Source organism: Ammospiza nelsoni, chromosome 3 (genome assembly GCF_027579445.1).
Source record: "Ammospiza nelsoni isolate bAmmNel1 chromosome 3, bAmmNel1.pri, whole genome shotgun sequence".
Classification (NCBI taxonomy): Eukaryota; Metazoa; Chordata; class Aves; order Passeriformes; family Passerellidae; genus Ammospiza; species Ammospiza nelsoni.
In genome coordinates, this window is record NC_080635.1 from 81,425,496 (window position 1) to 81,447,463 (window position 21,968).

The 21,968-nt window shown below is 39.3% G+C and overlaps 1 protein-coding gene across 4 annotated transcripts in view; it reads right to left on the reverse strand.

Moving 5' to 3' along the window:
* Positions 1 to 21,968, reverse strand: part of RNF144A (ring finger protein 144A) — a 70,700-nt gene that overhangs the window by 18,855 nt on the left and 29,877 nt on the right. For 3 of the 4 annotated variants that reach the window (XM_059467320.1, XM_059467319.1, XM_059467321.1), the window contains exons 3-6: positions 16,955 to 17,100; positions 2,038 to 2,142; positions 1,789 to 1,849; positions 568 to 775 (exon numbers count right to left, since the gene is read on the reverse strand). In XM_059467320.1, the coding sequence (XP_059323303.1) occupies positions 568 to 775; positions 1,789 to 1,849; positions 2,038 to 2,142; positions 16,955 to 17,089 (509 nt within the window). In that variant the 5' untranslated portion in view covers positions 17,090 to 17,100. Of the gene's footprint in view, positions 1 to 567; positions 776 to 1,788; positions 1,850 to 2,037; positions 2,143 to 9,689; positions 9,800 to 16,954; positions 17,101 to 21,968 lie in introns of those variants that run through there. The other variant, XM_059467322.1, reaches the window with a different exon arrangement.

A 21,968-nucleotide genomic window follows, 5' to 3' on the forward strand; every position in this document is an offset into this window, starting at 1 on the left:
CATCCTAGCTAGTCATCTGTTACAGCAAAGCTTGAAAGAAGACAAGGTATGAGTAACTAAGTCCAAAGCTGGACAGGGCTTTAATGATGCCTTGGAGTGCAACACAGTCTTTGAAAAAGCCCAGACACAATGGTCTTTCTTATTCAATGGCTGCAGTTTGCCACCAGAGACCACTTGAAACAGAGCTTAAGATCATATGGCAAATGTGCAGCAGGAAAAGATGATTGACAGGGTATCCTAAAAATCACTGTCTGGCGTGATGTTAGCGACTCCCACACTGTCCAGGAGAGCAGCAGTAACAAGATCATCCCTCAAGTGAAGCTGATGAGCTGCCTGGATGTCATATTTTTCCCACTGAGGCAAAAGGCCAAAGGCTTAAGCAGCTCTTTTGTGCTTTTCTGGGAATGCTGGCAAAGAGCGAGCCTGCCAAGAGCTGTTCAGTTTTAGAATACAGCATTAAAAGAACAGGAACAACTAAGTGAAGGAAACAGCTTTAGAACAAAACATCAGGAAAATGCCTCTTAGAGTTTTTGGCTTCTAAATACTTAATCTTTCTCAATATCTTACCTTGTTTCTCCTGGAAGAAAAGAGATTGGCATGCTCTCTTGACAGCCTTGACCTGGATGCCAATTAGATTTGCAAGCAGAGCAGAACTCAATGTCACACACTTTGCACTGGACCAGCTGAGGGTCCTGTGGGCTTGATTCCTGGAGCTGGCAAACTGCCTGGCACGTAGAGGATGGACACCAAGTCCGGCAGGGATCCAAAAGCACTTCTGCAAAGGGACATAAAAGAACCAAATTCAAAGGCGGATACAAGATCAGCCTTCCATAACAATGCATTTCAGCTGAGGTTGACTGGCAGGGCATTTGAAGACACAAATTTTCAAAAGGAGCTTTTTAATTTATGTGACCCACATTGACACAAACCTGGCCTGCTTTGCAAACAGGCACCAAACCAAAGTGAGTTTCATGAATCTCAATTAATTGCACACTTTCATTCACTGAACTAAACTTGTTCTGAGAATGAGACGTATTTTTTTCAGTTGTACTTGAAGTTAAATACAGCGTATACTATGCAGTTAAAACCACCAGAAAGTGTTTTTACAATGCCTTGCCCAGTAGGAACCTATTTCAAGTTGACCTCTATCCTAATGCAACCACATGATTAACAAGAGCATAAGATACAGTTTCATCTCTTTCTTGGGTGCTCCTTACAGGTAACTCATTTCATGTTTCAAAGCCCAGTGAAGGCAGTAAAAATCTACCAATGATTGGAGTGGTTTCTAGGCTGGGTCCCAGCAAAACTTTACTGACAGTTCTCTATGGTCCTGCCATTCCACATCTCCATAAACATACAGTCAATTTATGTTCTTAATGTGTTTGTATTGTTACACACATGCTCATTAATTCTGTACTAAATGCTAACCCAGCAGATAATCTTGCCTCTGTGAAAGAGGTCAGTGTTCTTCTCCAGCCCCTACAATACCAGTAGTCAACTTAAACAGCAAAGCTCAAAATAGAAGTCACTCCCTCCCTTAGCTATTTAGGAATATTATACATAGCAATTTTCTTTCCTTAGTTTATTCCCAGAGTGCTGCAGTTCTGGGAATCATGCAGGCAAGAACAGAAGCAATTACTTTTTAGGTTTTGGGGTTTTTCTTTCTGATGACCAAGCAATTAACACACAATGATGCTGCAAGAACATATGCAGAGATTCTGATTTAGAGGATTGCTCTGGAAAAAACTCATTCTCACAGTCTTCAATGGATAGTGTTATATGTGTTACCTCTTTCAAACTGTAGCTTCTTATACCTTTGCATGATTTCTGATGCAACCATGCACTCAATCTGTTGAAAAAAGGAAAAGAAGAAAAAAATCCAATTAGAAACAGTAATAATCTGTTAAATAAACAGAGTATTTGACCTTTGAAGAATTAATAAAAACATATGTTGTCAACAATGAAGCTGTAACATAAAAAGCAAGACAGATTTAAACATCCTGTGAGGAAAACACCCTCTTTGCAGGAAGAGCGTACCTCATTTTCTTGCAGATGACCTCGCTTTGGGCAGGCAGCATCAGGGCAGCTGATTGCTGTTTCTAGACCTTCTTTGATTAGAAGTTCCACATACTGTTTTAGGCACTGTAAGAGAGCCAAACACTGAGTTAACTATTCTGCCATGGTTAAATCCCTCAGTATTTTAACAGCTTTAGTCTGAAAATCTGAAGAACTCAAACTTTGAAAAAACAGGTACTACTGTGTCTGTTTTACAGCCATGAGCCACACTGTTAGCTTTTGCCACATTTATACCTTTAAGTAGAAAACAGAAAGTTTATTTCCCCATCAAAATTATAGAATCATTTAGGTTGAAAAAAACTTCTAAGACCACTTAAACCAAAATTAACCAAATAGCTCTTCATCAATTTAAAATATGCAGCAAATTACAAAATAATAATGGGGGAAAGAACAAATCAAAGAGGACACAGAGGCGGAAAAAACAATAAAACACCTCCATGATACAATTAGATTAACCACATTCCAAAGAAATTTGTGTGACTGGAAGCCACAACGTATCTTAGTAAGCAGTAATTCCCCATAGACAGGCATCTGTCAAGCATGCTAGAACACAAAGGAAGTTGAGTATCTTGACATTTATTCTTGGAAAACAACTATCTGAACTTCATGGTTAAAGAAGTAACTTTTCCACAGAGAGGAAAAATGTGAAAATTAGGACTCCCTGAAGAACTATAGTTTCCATGGGGACCAAATAATAAATATTGGTAATACTAATACTTTTCTCCCCTGGCAACCACAGCATTTTACCCAGCTCATAACTGTAAATGTAGCCTCTGGCACAGCAGTGCACAGCACGGCTGTCAACAAAGCAGAGAAGTGTATATTTTTGACCAAGGGCAAATTAAGATTAAACCTTGTCATTCTTGATGAGCAACAACTCCCCTCCACCTCCATTTTTCCTACATCAAGCTGAGAGCTAATGCTTAGGTGTCTACTGGGAAGACAGGGCAGTGATGAAGAGATGCCCTCTGCTGCTATTGTGCAGCTTCTACCAGCCCAGCACTACACAGAAAGAGCAGACAAGGCTCTGCTGCCCAGTGGATGGGGCACCCTGTGATGGTCTCACCCTGCCTGTGTGCTCAGCTGCCATAAGCAAACTGGAGACAATTAAAGAACTCTGTCCCTAACTCTGTTTGCAGATGTATGAATAAAGAGTGAGGCTAGACCAACAGCAGAGTGAAATGAAGATATACACCAGCTCAGCATACAGCTGTGTGGGAGGCAAGAAGGATTACACACTCTGCAGCAAACTGGCAAAACAAGGATTTCAGTTACCATTTCCAGACATTTGCTAAAGGTATGCAGCTGCTGACTAACCACCAGCCTAGGAAGGTGAAGGGCTGCATTGACGGTGCCAAGGCTGGTGTGCCGAACTTCAGGTCAGAGCACAAAACTGCTTCTTCCTTCACCCTGTGCAATCAAATGGCCCATCTACAAGCACCTTTCAGCCTAACCCTCAGGCATTGGCTTGTAGCTGGTAAAGTTCACACTTCAAACCTCTTCTCTCCTGCCTCTCCATTTGTCTACTCAGCTCCTTTCAGATACCTCTATTAACAAATTATTCTAGATTTTACCTCTCGCAGCCTGATTGTGGCAAAGACTGTACTTCCTGCCCACACAATTTCTGCTGCTCTGATCCACAGCATTTCTGGTGGCAAGTTGCCACCACCTTGATAACATGACAAATCATTTCTGTTAGAGCTCCCTTTCTGTGTCTCCCACACATTAGAAAAAGCAGGTCATTTTTTTTTTTGAGAAGAAAAACAGAGATCAGATAATTGATATTTATAAAATTTTTAATTGTGCAAAGAAATCCATGTGTGACAGCCTACACATAGTCTTTGTCTTCCTCAGTAGGGGTTTAATGAGGACAACTGTTCATTTAGTAGATGTTGACTCACAGAAGGTTTTCAAGCCTTCACTCAGAGCTCTGCAGGGCAGGTGGTGGAACACTTTAGGAGAACCCGTATCACTAAGCACAACAGGCTGAGCTCTGCAACACCCAGACTCTAGGCTGTGTGCCTTGGCAAGCTGTGATTTCAGCTGTAGTGAGGTATTAGTGCTGCTATAATGACACTGCTGGCTCTTCTCTTTCCTCTCCATTTGCAGATGTCAAGTGTGGATTAAAACGAAAATGCATACATTTTTAATGCCAGCACTAAGCACTTATAGCAAGTACTTTTCAAGCTGAATAAGCTTTGCTATCATTAATCATTAATGTGGTTAATTCTCCTCCTCAACCTGTTTAGGACTATTGCCAAAGCCTACTCAAATTGCTTCCCTTTCCTCTCATTTTCCAAGAAACTACACAGTTCATTCCTGTCATGAGCAGTGTCCCTGGCCTTTCCCTTCCCCTTGATGGGGCATTGGCTGCTGCCTTCTCAAAAACAGCACAGCCAAGTGCACTTCTCATGCTTCACCTTCTGAGAAATGCCTCAAGGCTACAAAACATTGCTGGAAAATAGGTAGAGGATAAAACATGCTATCCACTCAAGACTCCCCTGAGACTTCTTGGGTAGAGAGAGAGGAACCCAAATCAGTTGCAAGAGAATTTGATGCACAGGGTAGCTGTGGCTTCTCTTGAGAGCAGACACAAGACATTCAACTTGTATAGAATTGGCTACAGTACCAGAAATGCAGCAGCATGCAAGCAACACAACAAAGCAGGATTAGGTATTCAATCATATACTATGAAAAATTCATTGTAAAACAATTACAAAAAAATGACAAATTTTTGCAAATTTTCTATGCAACTTGACTCAATGCTGGAAGAAATTATTTTCATAGTCTTCCATTAAGGCAATAAAGTACTCTATAGCATGAACAAAAAATGTAGGAGCGTAGGTCACCCCAAACAACATTCAAAATGAAGTCTATTACATAACTTTTCTCAGAGAAAACAGGAGCTAAAATTAGATACCTAAGGCATGAGATTGGAGTAAGGTTACAAGAGTACACTGACGTATATAAAAGCAATATGCTGAGGAACATCTTCATTATTCCTCTAATGGATGTGTGTCAGAAGAGACCAGTTAGCTCCCCTGAGCACTACTCTTGTATTGTTCCCTGTGCATGCATGCTCCTTGTTCAATACATCCCTGCCCTGTCCTCCTTCCATCCCTGCTGTCCTTTCTGACACATGCATAACTTTTTCTGTCATCTGGTAACGCATGAATCCTACAGGCATTTGCTGACCCCATGACAAAGGGCAGAAGCACATCCATTTTTAGGAGTTTTGGCCCAGATCCATTCCCTCACAAAGATCAACCGAAACTCCAATTCAGCAGCAGTTTTACTATAAGCTGCCTATATAAATTGGGAGCACTTTTTTTTCTGTTGCCTCAGAGACAGATGACTAATAAAGGAATGACTTTCTGAAGCTGCCAAGCACAGTGCAGTATTTAAAGCTCAGTAAGATGTGTTGCACTTCTAACCTCTATACATCAAGGATTGTGCCACACAGGAAGGTATGTGCTCTGACCACTCAAGTGCCATGGCTTTAGAGCTTCATATCTTTTTGTTTAATGTTATAAAGATCAACAGACCCTATATAGGAATCAAAATGCTTATTTTTTGCCTAATTTCAAAACCACAACACAATCTTGCTCTCTTGCATTTAGCTCTAACAAACCTGCATGGGCCACAGCAAAATTTTTGGATTTTCCTTTTCTTTTAGAAGAACTCCAGGAATAATCATGCTTACTTCTGATGTTGGTGCTTTGATTTATTTCTCCTGACATCAAACCCCAAATAAACGCCACCATAATTCCAAAAAAGGAATCTTGACTTTCACTGTTTACATGGGGGGGCAACACTTATCTACCATCTACTTTGACAGAAAAAATGTGTTCATTGGCACATGAGGTAATTTTTCAATACAAAATGTACATAATTAAAAACATTTGGAGATGGTTTGGGAAAGTTATAATTTATTTTTAAGAACATTTTATTGCTACTATTGCAGCAAACAAGGAGCAGTTTTTCAAGATGCCACTTATTTGAGTTAGGCAGACAAAAAGATTATCCTGCACTGTTTTCTTAACAGCTGATAGGTGGAATTTGTTAAAATGTAGACTTCTGACTACACTAATGCTGTGATGCACATGCCAAATCATATGGGAAATTTTTAAATCAGTTCATGGATTTGGAAAGGTGAAAAACACATGACAAGAGTGAAGTATATCATCACTACACAATTTGATTTATTTCTTAAACCTTCAAATGTATTTTAGTGCTGGCACTAGGCCATAGCCATCACCACATGAAGTGTGCACTACATGCAGAATCATCACATGCTGGTATTGGAAAACAATTTTTAAAAAACCAAAACACATGCACCAATAAAACTGAAAAGGGGGAAAATAAAAACAAGAAATCTAGCATTTAACAAGTTCTAAAAAAGAAAGGGAATTAATTTTTTACAATTTATTTAGTAGCAATTAATATTAAAGTTAGGCAAAGGCAGTGCACAAATATTAACCTTGGAGATAACCCTGCACTTTGGGCAGACAATAACTAGGAGTTTACACTGCACTTCAGAAACACAAGGAAGGGCTGACATGCTTTCTCAACAAGGGAGATTTTTTAAAGCTCAAGCTAAAAATCTTTTCAAAGAGGATAATTATTAACATGTAGACTAAATTGTTGGTCTCAAATTCTATATCATCTGCAATCCAGGATTAGATGAACATCTAAAAATATCATACATAAATATACACACACATATAATTACATAAACTTGCATTCAACCACATGAAGACTCGGGAAAAGCTGGTTGGTATTTTGTGATCCATGTTACAAGTGACATCAGGATATGTACATGCAAAGATCCCTTTGGGCATTGCATTCTAGGGTAAGAAGATTCTTCTGTATGAAGAATATGAAAGGATATTGAGTGAGAAGCACTTATTTTGTGTCTTGTAGCTAAAAATCTACAGTTTGGTCTATGGGCTGCTTTTATGCTAACAGGATATTAAGCCAAAGCTCAAAATTCATGTGATGGGGGCTACACAGATGACCAAAACTACTTCAGCATCAACTACATTTGGCAGTATTTTTATGCTCTACATACTGGGAAGTTTTCTTTACACTGCTTTGAAATGAATTCTAAGAAGGTAATATCTTTTCCTTCCATAAGACAGGGCAATACCAAAGTTATTCTGCTGCTCTGTGCAAACTTCCTAAGCTAATTCTGCAGTCAGTCTGGTGAATAGGTAGAATTTATACTCTTAGACAAACTGCCTGTAAATCTTTTGGGTAACATGATGTAATGTCCTATTTTAGCTTCATATTAGAACAGTGCAGTGATGTAGTGTGCAATACTCACTGGGGCAGGAGGAGACAGCATGTGTGAGAGGGAGTGAATTTCTTTCACTACAAAAGAATCTGAGTGTCTGTGTCTCGGGTAAAGCCTAACACTCCTGGAAAAATAGCTCCCTTCCTTTTGTCCAAATAACAAATTCATTCTGAATGCCACTTTCTAGAAATATTTTCCACTTAGACAAACCTGAACAATTTCAAGAAGAAAAACTCCCCTAAAACAAGCAGCCTGCATCTGGGGTGTTCTCTGATAAAGGAAGAATGATACAACAAGGCTAGAGCCTTCCCTATTCCTGAAAGAGATTTTTGTAGCCATATATAACTATCATATGCTACCTTTTTAAATATTTCAGTGCATACTTCTTAAAGTAACAGGAATGCTTATCTGGTAATAGGACAAATAGGACAGAATCATACCATAACTGAGGTTGGGACATGCCTTACAGATCCTATAGTTCCAACCCTTTTGCCATAGGCAGGGACACTTTCTACTAGACCAGGTTGCTCAGAGCTCTATCCAAACTGGCCTTGAACACTTCCAGAGATGAAGTACTCACAACTTCTCTGGGTAACCTGTCCAGTGCCTCACCACCATCATAGTAAAGAATTCCATCCTAGTATCTAAACCAACTCTCTTTCAGTTTGAAGCCATTCCCACTTGTCCAATCACTACATGCCTTTATAAATAAAGCCCCTCCAATTTTCTTGTACAGCCTCCTAGGTGGACTCCCTGTAGGAAACCCCACCATAAAGTTACCTGTCCCTGCCCTCCCTTTAATCCTGACCCATAAGCTTTTGGTCGTCTCCTTAGTCCCCAAGTGTAGCTCCACAACCTCCAACTGACATATAGTGACACCTCCACTTCATTTCTTCTGCCTGCCCTTCCTAAAGAGCCTGTATCCTTCCATTCCAACACTCCAGTCATAAGAGCAATATTATTTAATCTTAGTGTTTTACAGAAAAAGAAAACTACTTACCGAGAAATTTCCATGGTATACTTACCGCACACAAGAAAACATGTGCAAGAAAAGAAAAAGAACAGTAGGTTCCTCAGAGAGGTTTTAAGCTTCTTTCAAATTTACTACATGGCCTTTTTGTGTAAAGCAGTTATAATCCTGCCTCAAATCTATTGTTGTTTAATAACAGGCTCAACTCAAAACCACTCTTGCACTGCAGCTCCAGAGTGAACAATTCTCTACAGCAGACCTACAGCCTGGCTTTTTAATATCACCCTAATCCTACTTAGCTGACAAGAGACTTACTGGAAAATATCTATGCACACTTAATCACAGAGATCTGTTGGAGGCATATACCTGACTGTGGGAGCAATTTTTCTTGTTTACTAGATAAACTGTCAGCTATACTGACCAAATCTGCAAGCACAAGATACATTCAACTTCCCAAACCATGTAGATCTGAGACAGATGCACATTAGACATGTTTAATGTTTGTGGTAATACTTTGAACTTAAATAATTTCCACTTCTACAGACATCTTTTCAGAAATAATTATCTACTTGCAAAGAAATCTTCACCATTAGAACTCAAATTTTTATTAACCCTAATTTATCATTTTAAGAATAAATCACAGGAAGAACAAATTCACTTATCTTGACATGCAGTACTTCAAATCTAAAAGCAGTAACAGAGAACTGTCTTACATGTTTATCCTTTATATCCTTTGTTTTGTTACAGAGACAAAAATTCTGCTACACAAGCATACCAACCCTTGACTCCAAGAGAAGCACCTGCAAGGCACTCCAGAGCTCTGCAACAGGGAAATACCTAAAGCCTCATGCTGTGAACAAGAAGGTACACACTGAGAGAGACTTTGGCCAGGACCAGGGAGAGATAACATCACAGCTGATACATGTTTTTCCCAAAGTGGCAAGCAGTTTGGAAGACCCCTGTTTGACAGTTTTATCGCCTCTATCCTCCTGGTATTTGGCCTATTTTAAAGATACTTTTTGTTTGAAATTGCCATGGGTAAATGCCTCTTTTCCCCACCATGCTGTCAATGTTTAAAGACTCCCTCAGCTGTTCTGTAGCCCTGTTATAGACTATTTTGCCAGTCTAAACACAGTCACATAATCTTCCCCGTGGATGATGGCCAAACAGGATGAGGGCTGGGAAAGATAAACACAACCCATGTGCTTCCATGTCTGAGGACAAACCATCTAAGCATTCTTCCCTGAGCTGTAAAAATTATTGTTGTCCAAGAACCCTTGTGCTCTCAGCAGCTGGTGTAATCTTAGTATGGGGACTGGCCACATCCTGGCAGGAGCAGGAACTCACCCATTGCAAATTCTGCTGTAGTTAGACTCCTCCTGTGGACAGCAGAGTAGACTTTGCTGCATTGGTTCTACCTCTGTCCAAATGCCTTCTGACAGTACACCCAAACATCACAGCAGTCCCTGGTACCTGCTTCTTAACGAATGCAAACAACAACTCACAGACAAGATGTTTATATCACCCCTTTGAGACCAGCCTCCAAATCCTCCACAGGAGACTGCACCAGCTTGAGTACAGGAACAGCACCATTAGGCCATCAGTCAACAAATGATGAAGTACGGCAAGAAGAAATGTATTATCAAGAAATCAGAAAGAAGAGCCTTGATGACTACTTCAGCTTGAGAAATGTCAGGACATGGCAAACAGCCTCTGAGACACAGCAATCAATGGCTGCAGAAATCACAAGCAAAACCAAGCAAACAAAACTAAAAGCACTGCAAAAACCACTGCCTTTCTCCAGCTGAGTATCTTGAAAGAGAAAGCAACAAAGACTAACAGCTGCCCAGCCTTTGAAGTGGTGGGCTTGTTTATGCTTTTTTATATACACTTTTATGGCTGTGTACTGTAAAATTTAAAAAGTTGAACAATTTTTCTTCAGAGGAATCAATCACAGCAGCAGACAGCAAAAAATGGCCAAATGACACAAGGATAATACCTTGTGATACCTCTTCATCTTTAAATAGGTATTTCAAGTGGATGTACATGTAAACTTTTTTCATTATGAATTTTTATCTCCCCATTACTTTGCACAAACTTTTTGTTCTCACCTATTTAGGGCTGCAATTGCTAAAAATACACAGCAAACTTTACAAAAATTAATTTAGATTCAAATGCCAACATATGCGGGATGAAAACCAAATATTCTGAAGGAAAAAAGCACCACAAAAAATTCAGTCTTATATGCTTGAGAAAAGTTTATTCTATTTCAGAACCAAAATAGCAATTCTGAGTGGGAGGAAAATACACCTGCAGCAAACAAAGGCCCTTCCCTTTTCACATGCAAAACCCTATGCAAACCAAAATGAGCTAGTTTTCCCAACAGCCTGATGAAGAGAGATAATCTAATTTAGTGACATCACACAGGAGAGGAGAGCTGAAGGCTCTGGATCAATTTTAGTTTTCACCCAGGGTTCTGTGGTACCTATTTATTAAAGCACAGAGTTCTGCCATCCCACCACCTACAAGACAAGTGAGAATGCAGCCAGCCATGTCAACTACTATGCAAACACACAATGACCTCTCACCATGAAGCCTCTATGACACATCACATGTCAAGATTAGTATCAGTTCTCTGCTAAGGTTGGGGTATATGAGCACAAGCAGCAAGCTCTAAGCTTTGGTGGTGGGAAACAGAAACATTATAGCTGCTAAGAAGGACCTTGAACTCCATAAAACCTCACAAGCCATTAGTTTTCCCCCTCCCTCCTGTCTCTAAGCAAGTGAGGCATTTCCTTTGGTTAGAGGTGAGGAACAGCCTGGTGTCAACACAGCGCTGCCCTGCTAAGGTAGGCTTCTTTTGGCAAGTAGAAACAAGCTACACAGGAACAGGAAGGCAGCCAAGCCCACCTGTTTAATCCACATTGCTCTTGGTGTCTGCCTTGCCTTGGGGGAAGGAGAGGCTGATGCTGCCTCTGCCTCATTTGGAGTGAGGGATAACACTGAGTAAAATCACTTTTTTCTGTCCTTCTACTCAGAGAAGCTCCATGCGCTTCTGGTCAAGCATGACAATGAGAAAAAAAAAAAAGGGGTGCCTGATACCAGTTATAGATAGGATAATTGCCTTGCTGATCATCACCCTGAGAGGAAGCTCAAATAGCAGAATGATTAAAATTAAGAAGATCCATAAAAGCAGTCACAATTAGGCAAATTCAGTAATCCTGTTTAAAAAGGACTAGTGATAACAGAAGTCTGTCACTATGCTACTTGGGATAGAATACAACAAACTTAGAGGGACACCTAAAGGTCCAGGTAAGATTAACCAGCTGGCTCAAGTGCTTAAGGTAGAGCTTAGGGTAAGAATCAGAGTATGAGTATCTGCGAAGCAGTGTTAGTTTCAAACACCAAAGTTGATCCATATGTGCTATCTGACCAAAAAGAAAGTACAAACATGAAGCAGAAAGCAGGTCTTAAACTTAGTTTTGTTGTTTTCTAACTGTTGGTGGCTCCCTCCTTCATGTACCTGACCACAGTTTCTCCTTCTATTGGAAGCAAGGTAGACTACAGAGGAGTAATCAAATTTTTTTCATCAAAGACAAGTTTTCTGTCATGCTTCATATGTCTTCTAGACATTTGCTTGCTTGGACAGACTTTGGTTTTAAATTTGAGTAAAGTAAGCAATGAATCCACTGGTACCAGAATGATCAGTAGTGCATATCATCCTGAAGGGAACTGAATAATCTCATGTGAGGTCAAAAGGAGCTTAGCCTGTCTTGAGTAATAGTGGCATCACTGCACTTGAGTGCAGTGATAGTGGCATTATCACTGAGCCATAGTGGCATCACTGCACTTGGAACACATTGACACATCTATGTGTGTGTTTTACATATATGTATAAACTATACATATTTATGTACACAGATGTACATGCAAATCCTGAACCAGAAAACGTTCAAGCAACTAACTGCTTGACTTCCATGCAAGAATATCAACTTCAAAAAAACCTGTTGCAACTTCAGCACAGATACAATTGGTAACACATCAAAGAAACATCCTGCTCATGAAGATGCATGTTAATTTCATCACAGATTACAAAATAATCTGAGTTTCAGACAGGAATTGGATAAAATTGCTCCCTGTTTATCTCCTGAAATTCCCTTGAAAAAGCAAAGGCTAAGTAGTAAATGAAAAAATTTAGTACAGCAAATAATAAAAAAAAAAAAAAGAAGTGGTGTTCTCTGCTTTACTCTCTTTTTTCTTCTCTAAGTGTAAAGCTTTCTGAAGAAAACATGTAAAACTAATTACTTCTGAGGCAAGCAACTGCTAAGTGACTATCTATGTAAGATTATTAGCCATGTACTGTGTGCTATTTAAGTGGGGAAAAATTTTAATAAAAAGATATTTAGGTGTGTTGATCCAAACTTACACAAGCACACTTAAGATTGGTCCTATTGTTAACATTACTCTACTTGTTTGCCCCGTGATAGTACTCAGAAAAACAAAGAAAAAGCTAACAGCAGGTTAGCTTGTTTTTCTCTCTGTTTTTTAGACTTATGTTTCTCTGGCACCTCAAGCAATCCAACAATGGATTTGCTTGATGTACCAGAGAAAATACATTTTCATAACATTCCTAATGGATGAGATATACAAAACTTGAGAGCTCACAGCATTGTCTAGGCATTAGTGATCGCAATGATAAAAACAATAATGGAATATTGTACTAACTGGCAAAATAATACTATGGGAAATTGTAATGCCTGGGCCTTATCAGTAGAGGAGTGGCAGTCTGCTCTATTTAATCCATGCACAGCTCTGCCAGAAAGCAAATGGAAACAGTGTCCCCATTCTATCTTTCTGAATGGAAATGCTGTGCTACTGTACAAGTGTCAGGAAGAGACAATCCTTCATGGTATCTTTACTACAGCACTTCTGTGATTATAAAGAGTCAAGACTTGCAGACAGAAATACAGGATTTAGAGACCTGTACATTGATCCAAATGTTGCCAACATAGCAGTAGTACTGCACTTGAAAGATCTCTTTGTAATACATACTCATGTTGTTGGCTGGCTGTGATTTAGACAGAAAGGCTAGACCTAGTGGTAAAAGCTGTAGTAAAAGTAGTTCTCACACTTCTACAGACATTCCTTTTTCTTTTTTGCTCATATTCCTGGAAAGACCACCGTTAATGTACAAAAAAAAAGAAGCCTGAAGAAAACTACATGTTGGTCAAACAATAACAAAGCAGATATGAACTGGATCTACTGTACGTAGACTCCATGCAAAATCTTGAGTCAAAAGGCTCCTCTTTTTGATTGTTTGGCCATTTACAAAGCACAGTTCATACACCGTGTCCCTGATGTTTCTGGGAATCATTGCTGAAGGAACACCAGTGGAGGATTCTGCATATATCTGTCACACTCCTCCTTAACGACTGTCAATAGGCCAAACAACCTTGCTAGACTCATGGGACTATTTTCTTTAGCAATTTATCAACCTTCAGGCTGGCCCAAAGGTAGAGATGAAGGCCTTGGGTTTCAGGTGAAGGCCTGGGCTGTAACAGGTTTATAGCTGTTGCCTCTTGCATTTATTGGGATTGATTCTTAATACTTCCCTCACCAAGGAAAGCAAGGGTAATACTATCCATTAATTCATGAGAAAGTTTTAGGACAAAAATTTTTTCAGGGCACTGAAAGGTCACTATATAAGCTTATTAGTGGCAAACAAGAGGCAGACAAACTACAAAAATTTCTTTAAACAGGACAAAGCTGAACAAACTATTCAAGTCAATCAAATACTAGTAAAAACTGGTTTATGATTCCACCTGAACAGAGTTCAAAATGCAAACTCCATGTCATCAGTCAGATTACGATATCAGCTGCCTAGAACAGGTTATCGGTAAAGGTTACACATCTGATGTCTGTAACTGGTTATATCTGCAAAACAGCTGTAAGAGTCAGCAACCACATTCTAACCAAAAAATCGGAAGATTGGGGATGACAGTAAACATTGAAAGGAGCAAGGTGAAGATGAAAAAATGTATTTGGTAGCCCAAGCATTCTGCTGCCATGGAAATGTTACTGAAAACTGACATTTAAATATTATCTGCATTCAAGCACCAGGGAGAAACGCAACACTCATCTGTAAGCATTTGAAGAGAAGAGTTTTCATGAAGCCTTTTATTTTACATGCTTTTGCATGCTTGAGCAACATTTCTTTCACAGTAGATCGACCTGTTCCATTGGCTGCCTCCTATATCTTCAATAACCATCAGGAAAAATGAAATCTACTATTAAAAAAAAAGTAGTATTTCCATGAAGAAAAAATGAAAAACAAATCTTTGATCTTAAGTATTAAAAACATACACCAAAAAAAACTTCTCTGGGAAGGACTTTTTAAATTAATTTTTAAAAAGTCACCCAATCCCATGTCTGAGTCTATAATACCATATCATAAACCCTTGGGAAATTAAAGTCTGAGCATCATGTATGCCACAAATTCTATTCTTACTGATAATACTCAAATTTTTCCTCTACTGAACCATCATTAGAAGGTTTTTGGTGTAAAATTGCACCACCTATTGCAATATTTAATGAACTAAAATTTTAATTTAAATTCAGTATTAGGGATGGAAACTGACTAGGTAGTTTCCTCTGATCCTAAACCAGCAATATTCATTAACTGTGATGATGATGTTCTTCGTCAAATACTACACATGTTCCCCAGTGTTTTGTATTTAACTGACAAGATTCTTGTTATTCTGGGTAGGCATTTGTACAATATGGTAATGGAAGCCTGTTTTGTGACTGTAATTATGAGGCAGTGAGATTAGAATCTGTAATACATTAAATACTTCAAATACTTCTCTAGCTACAAGGGTGTGCATGGCTATGCTGCTACCATTGAAAGGCATTTAAAGAACAATGCAATCATCAGGCACCGTCAACATAGGATCAAAAAGAGAAAGACTGTGTAACTAATTTGATAACCTTCTATGACAAGGTCACCTCTCTGGAATTAAGAATTAGGCAGTGGATGCACTCTCTCTGGATTTTAGTAAAGCTTTTCAAAGTATTAAATACTGTCCCTCTCAGCACCCTTCTGCACAAGCTGTCCAGCTGTGAGATGAGCTGAGTGTAAAACTGGGCTACAAAGGTTGCAGTGAATGGAACTACATTTGCTTGGCACCAGCACTGTTCCTCAGAGCTCAGCTCTAGTGTCAGTTGTGTTCAGTGTTTTGGATCCAAGAATCAAATGTACCATTAGCACATTTGATGATGATACAAAACTGGAAACTGCTGCTGATACTGTTGAGGAGCAAGATGCCTTGCAGAAGGATCTAGATAAATAGGAGCAGGGCAATTATTAATGGCATGAAATTTAACAAGTTGAATTGTCAGTTTCTGCACCTGGTATGGAGTAACACCAGGCACAAGTATGAATCAGGAGGGGGATGGCTGGAGAGCAGCCCTGCAGAAGGACATCTGGGGTGCTGGGTGACGGCAGCTCCATGTGAGTCAGCAGGCAGGAGGGCAAAGCCCATCCTGGGACCACCAAACCCAGCATTGCCAGCTGCTCAAAAGAGGTGACTGTCCCACTGTGTTCAGAGTTCAGCCCCACCTTCAGCACTGGGTGGAGTTCTGGGCCCACCACTTAAGGATGTGAAGATCCTTGGATGTATTTCCAGAGGACAACAAAGATGGTGAGAGGGCTGGGAGGAGCGTCCTGTGAGGAGCAGCTGAGAACCTGAGGTTCATCTAGTTTGGAGAGAATGAGACTGAGGGGTGACCTCATTGCTCCCTAAAGCTTCTTGAGGAAGGAAAGTAGAAAGGGAGGTGCTGAGCTCTTCTCCCTAGTACCCATTGACAAGACACATGGGAGAGGTTCAAAGCTGCACCAGGCAAAGTTCAGACTGGACATAAGGAAGCACTTCTTTACAGAGAGGGTGACCAAACACTGCAACAGGCTTCCCAGCGTTTATAAGGTATATGGACAATGCCTTTTAACACCATGCTTTAGCTTTTGATGAGCCATGAAAGTGGCCAGGCAGTTGGACCACAGATCATGGTTGAAGTGATCCCTTTTAACTGAAAGACTATTCTCTTCCAAAGTTAAAAAAAAAAGAAATTAAAACAAAGACCTCAGCACCCAACAAAAACCCAATCAATCACAAAACTACCACCAGTAGTCTTTGATATTCAATTAAATGTGGGCATGACTCCACCAAGGTCTCTAATATTTCTGAAAAAAAAGTGAAGATTTCGTCAGCCCTCCCATTCAGTCCAACTAACTAGAAGATGCTTTTATAAGGTACATAAGGAGCACCAAAACCACCCCCAGATCCAAGCCATTGATAGATAAAAGGGAAAGTGTGAATAACCTTGTTAAGCAGATAACTACACAGTATACTAAAATGCTGAATAATTTATTTATTTTTTATTGCAGGCAAACAAAGATTTACTTCCTAGCTTTTGCGTCAAGTACACAGCAACAGTATTTATTTCCACCACATGATCAATACTTCAGGGTGAGTCCCTCTGAGCAGAAACACCCTATTTCTGCAGTTAAACTTATGTCATGTTTTTTTTATGTCTAATAAAGAGCACAAACTCACCAGGGTACAGAAGATGCATTGGCATTGTGCTATTGTTGTCATCTGCTCCACGGGGTATTCACCAAGGCAGAGCTTACAGGACACTAATGGGTCAAGTACCAAGTCCCAGGTAGGCCTGTATCTTGCTGTAGTCATTGCAGAGCAGTCTGAAGAACAGCACAAAAAGTAAAGATACTCCATTATTTCCTTATATTGATAGTCAGTACATCTCTGCCATCAAAAATCACATTGTCAGACATTGCCTGTTGAGTTTGTTTTTTTCTAACAACCAAACTAACCAACATAGTTAACTTGACAGTGCCAGCATTTGCATTCTCTTGTATATCCCCTGCCTGATAGAATTGGCATATAGAAAGCAGAAGGAAAAATAACCCCACACACAATACACTAAACAGATGAAGCAAACAGGAATACCCTTAGGCCACAGGCTTTTGTCACACATTACAAACACAAAAATCCCATTTCCAATTCCTGTGATTTTCATCACTAGCTACAAGCTTTCTCTGACAAACGTTAAAATTTTCTCATGACGTTCCTTAACCTCAGCTACCCAGGCAAGACTCAAAAGGTCTTTCATAAGCCAGGCATTTATTATGCCCTTTTCCAGCACGATGATATTTCAACTCACAGAGCCAGATATATTTGTTCCCAGGAGCATGACAGATCAATCAGTTTGCTGTTAATTTTAGCAAGAACAATAAATATTTTGAGTACACTGCAACTTTTAGCCTGCAATTTCCTCCAACCCTTTCAATATGCTGAGAGCACAACTTTGTTGTAGCAACAACCATCTGGGGCAAATAAGAGCACAAAGTAAGCCATAAGAAGAGGCTAAAATAACCTATATATCACCCTCAAGACAGTGATAGGATAAGATCATGCAGAGCATCTTTATCCTGGGCTTCAGGGCCCAGATGGTGTGCTGTCAACTGACTAAGCAGAAAGAAAATCTCACACGTAAGAAATGTATTCCCAAAGAGAAAAGTTAATTTATGAATTTTACATGAAGAAAAAACAAAACAAAAACCCACACACTCCCCCAAAACATCTAGGGTAACTTATGGAGTACATCAAATTTTAACAACATATTTACTAGCAATGTTTTATCACTGTGACATTGACCTCCTGAGCATAGAAAATTCACATCCCAAGCTGTTGAAAGGTTCACATTATCATGCCTTCCTCCTACCCAAAATTAGGTAGTTCCTTACCATCGTTACCACCAGCAGTTATGTTAATCAAATCACGGTCACAGTTTTTTCAGGGTTTGTTTTCTTTTCTTTCCTCCTTTTTTCCCCTCTGCCTCCACTACTCCTTGCAGGAACTGCTAAATTTTTAACTCATATATGTGAACTTTGCAAACCTCCAGAACTGTAACAAACTAATGCTTACTAGACTAGATTTAGGCAAATGTTCAAGAAAAATGTGCTTTTTGTCCCCCAAGAAATCACGTGCAGACTTCACAAACATTTCCTTGAAGTCCAAGTCTTTGATATTCAATTAATTGTAGGCATGACTCCACCAAAGTCCCTAACATTTCTGAAAGAAAATGAAGACTTTGTCAACCCTCCCATTCAGTCCAATTCAGTAGAAGATGCTTTTTATGATGTACGTAAGTACCACCAAAAGATTTTTTCCTAGTGCAGTCAACAGGGAGAAGAGGGGTGAGAGAATAAAGGTTAAGCAACCCCATTTCCAGGGCTGCTCTCGAGCACTTCCTCTGAAAGTCCACACACCAACTCAACACTGTTTCAAACCAAAAACGTGGAACAGCCCCACAGACCAGCACAAGAATAATGGCTCCACCTCACAAAATACAACTGTGCTGTGCAGTCTTTTCTGAGACCTCAACTTGAAAGTCAGACATGGTGATATGAACGAAACCCCATGATTTGTAAAGCTACTAGACTGCTTCTATACTTCACCACTACTTTTCCATTTCACTCACAAATTACTAGCAAAACCAATTTCCTTCTTCCAAACTTTGGTTTATCTGACATACACAGATTCATGAAGTATTTGAGAAGTAGTGACCAAACACATCTGAACTGGCTGCTATTAGTTATTTGCTTGTCCTGCCTAGTCTATTGCATATCTGATGCTTATGGTTCCAAGTAGATGAAACCAGGAAATGAACAACAAAAGACAGATTACCTTAAGGATGCACTTGCATACAGCAGGCAGACCAAAATCACAGCAAATTTTAAGTTAAGATGTAGAATCTGACACAATTCAGACTAAAGCTCACTGAATGTATGGCATGGTTCAATTCAGAAAAAAAAAAAATCTATAAATTCAGTGTGGATCAATAAGTGACAACAAAGGGAAAATATCAAGCTTCCAGCATCAAGGCTCAGCCTCATTTTCTAGGATATTCAGTAGAGGTTTACTGGTATCACTGTGGTAATTCCACTTTTGCAGAACAACTATACTGCAACAACACCTCACTGGCAAATATTTCTCCTCTTTGTCTTTTGCAAAGCAAGAATCAATCCAATTAAAATGCCTTTCAAGTTGGCTTTTAATAGACCAGCAGAAACCAGCTGCCCATACAGCTGGCATGTATTCCATGCTGAATTCAGCCATGGTGATAACTGAGCAAAATCTGAATTCAGCCTCAAATGGTGGCCATTCCTGCTCTCCCCTCCTTGCCAAACACCTTCTTTTAATAAATAAATTTTACATTCGCAATGGGGCAAGGAGAGAACAATGTCACTGATGCCATTAAAGCAAGGACCAAGAAATTTGCCACCCAGCTCAAAAAGGCTTGTACAAAATCCTCCACACCCCACTGGATCATCTCTCCTGGGTACCCCTGTAAAGGAACACAGAATGAAGCTTTTCAATGCATGGATTAGGTCTTGTTTCATGATCATCCAGCACACTGCTGCAACTAAATAATAAGCTTCTCTGTTTACATCACACATTTAAAAAAGCTTTAAAAAAAAGCCTAAAATCAAGCCACAAACTTTTAAGAGACAAGTAGAAAAACACCTTCTTCCAAAATCAGATTAAAACTCCTACTGTTCCACAGCTGTGGCCTCTTATGGCTTCAGATTGCATTCTCATGCTTTCTAGTGATGTGCAATATCTCAGGGAGAATGCTAAGTAATTGCAAGAAAGACAAGGTAACTGGATTTCTAGACAAACAAGATATTGAAAAACATCTTGGTGTGTCATTGTGTTGAATGATAGCACTAGTTACTCAAACAGCCAGTAGAAAATTCTGCCCCCATGGTTTGGCTATTTAGTAGGAGGTCCCAAGAAATAATGCTAGTGAAGGTACAGCTCAACAAACCCCAGCACACTAAAAATGTAGTTCACTGGAGATTGTGTTTCTTGCCAAACTCAGTGCAAACATAAATATTGAAAGCAGATACACCAAAATAGACTTAGAGGCACAGAAAATCAGAAGAGAAGTTGGTCATCAGTTCAAACTCCCAATTCTACTGCAGTCAAGGTCAATCCCATTTATGTATTTTTGCTGACTGTGGTCAGCAAAACGGTAATACTGAATTTGTAAGATATATGGTAAGATAGCACACATGATTTTCTGGGAAAGCATCCCAAAGCAAACTGGAAGTCAGAAGCATAGGAAATAGCTTTAGTAAGAGTTTTTTCAGAGCAGTCTTGTCATAAATAATTAACAATCTGACTAATGACTGTTTAATTCTTCAATCATGCATGTCTACACTGAAAGGGAACCTCTGTGTAAAGAGAGAGAAGGGACTGAAGTCTTCTTACTGTAATAACAAAATATATATGAATGTGACTCTTAGGCATTCCTGGAGATGTGCATGGAAAAGGAAACTTCCATTATTTCTGAAGAATTAAAGAATTAAGTGAACATGAACTATTTCTGAACAGTAATCCCTCGGCTTTTGGTCCACCTACACAGACTACATCTTCTAGTGAGAACAAGTGGCTGATAACATCTGAATAGAACAATTCTTTTTAGGCCTCAAAGAGTCGCAGAAAACAGTGAAGCAGAAAAACTGTGAAAACCTCTATGGAAGCAGAAAATAATGCAACTTTCTTCATAAAAGTCATTCAAGAAATCAAAACAATATGATTTTTTATTGTACACTAGTCAAGTATTTTGCAGCATTGTACATTTAAACTGCAATTGCATCATTAACACTTAGGATGCATGACTGCCTATGTGAGAAGAGTGACTAGAAAATAGGGATAAATAGAAGTCATATGCAGCACACTTGCTGGTGGGTCTTTTCCACCAAGCAAGACTCAAAATAGAGATTTCAGCAGAATCTCAATTTCAGCTTTAGGTCAAGGATGAGTTTAATTTCTAAATTAAGGGCCTCAGTTCCCACTCCTACCAGACAGATAGTTAATCAAGTACACTTAAGTCATCTGGCTTAAGGAGTTAACTTAATCTGAATTTATTGACATGATGAAAAGCATGAAAATAGTAATCAAAGGAAGGGACTAAAATGGGATTTAAAATTTGGTCTCAATCTTCTTGTCCTTCTTTATCAAAATAACTCCAATACAGGCTACTAGATGAAATCAGACATCTGCTATAGTACAGTTTCAGTATTGTGTACAAGTATTTATAGATTAAAGAAGGATATAATACTGACTGCATTTCCTGCTATATAAAGTCAAACACATCTGTTAGTACAATTGTATGGGTTTTTTAATATATAAAGTATGTTTCTATATTATGCATTTATACCACTAATATTTATAAAAAATATAAATCTGTACAAAAACCTACATATTTTTATTTACGTGGAAGAAGCCCACCAATGTCTCAAGCAGTCATCTGTAGAAAGGCTACTATAGTGCACTCTGGAACTGACACTGCCTACCACTTCTTTAATGTCAATATTTTTGACTTTGAGCCTTCCTCTGCAGCCACAGCTGTGGCTCATCACACACAATCCCACAGCCATGGGCCATACCCTCAGGGCAGCAGGGACTACCCCCCATGATCCAGGCTGGTGGCTGAGGGCATTCAGCAACAGTCCTGGGGCTTGCATTATTTGCTACC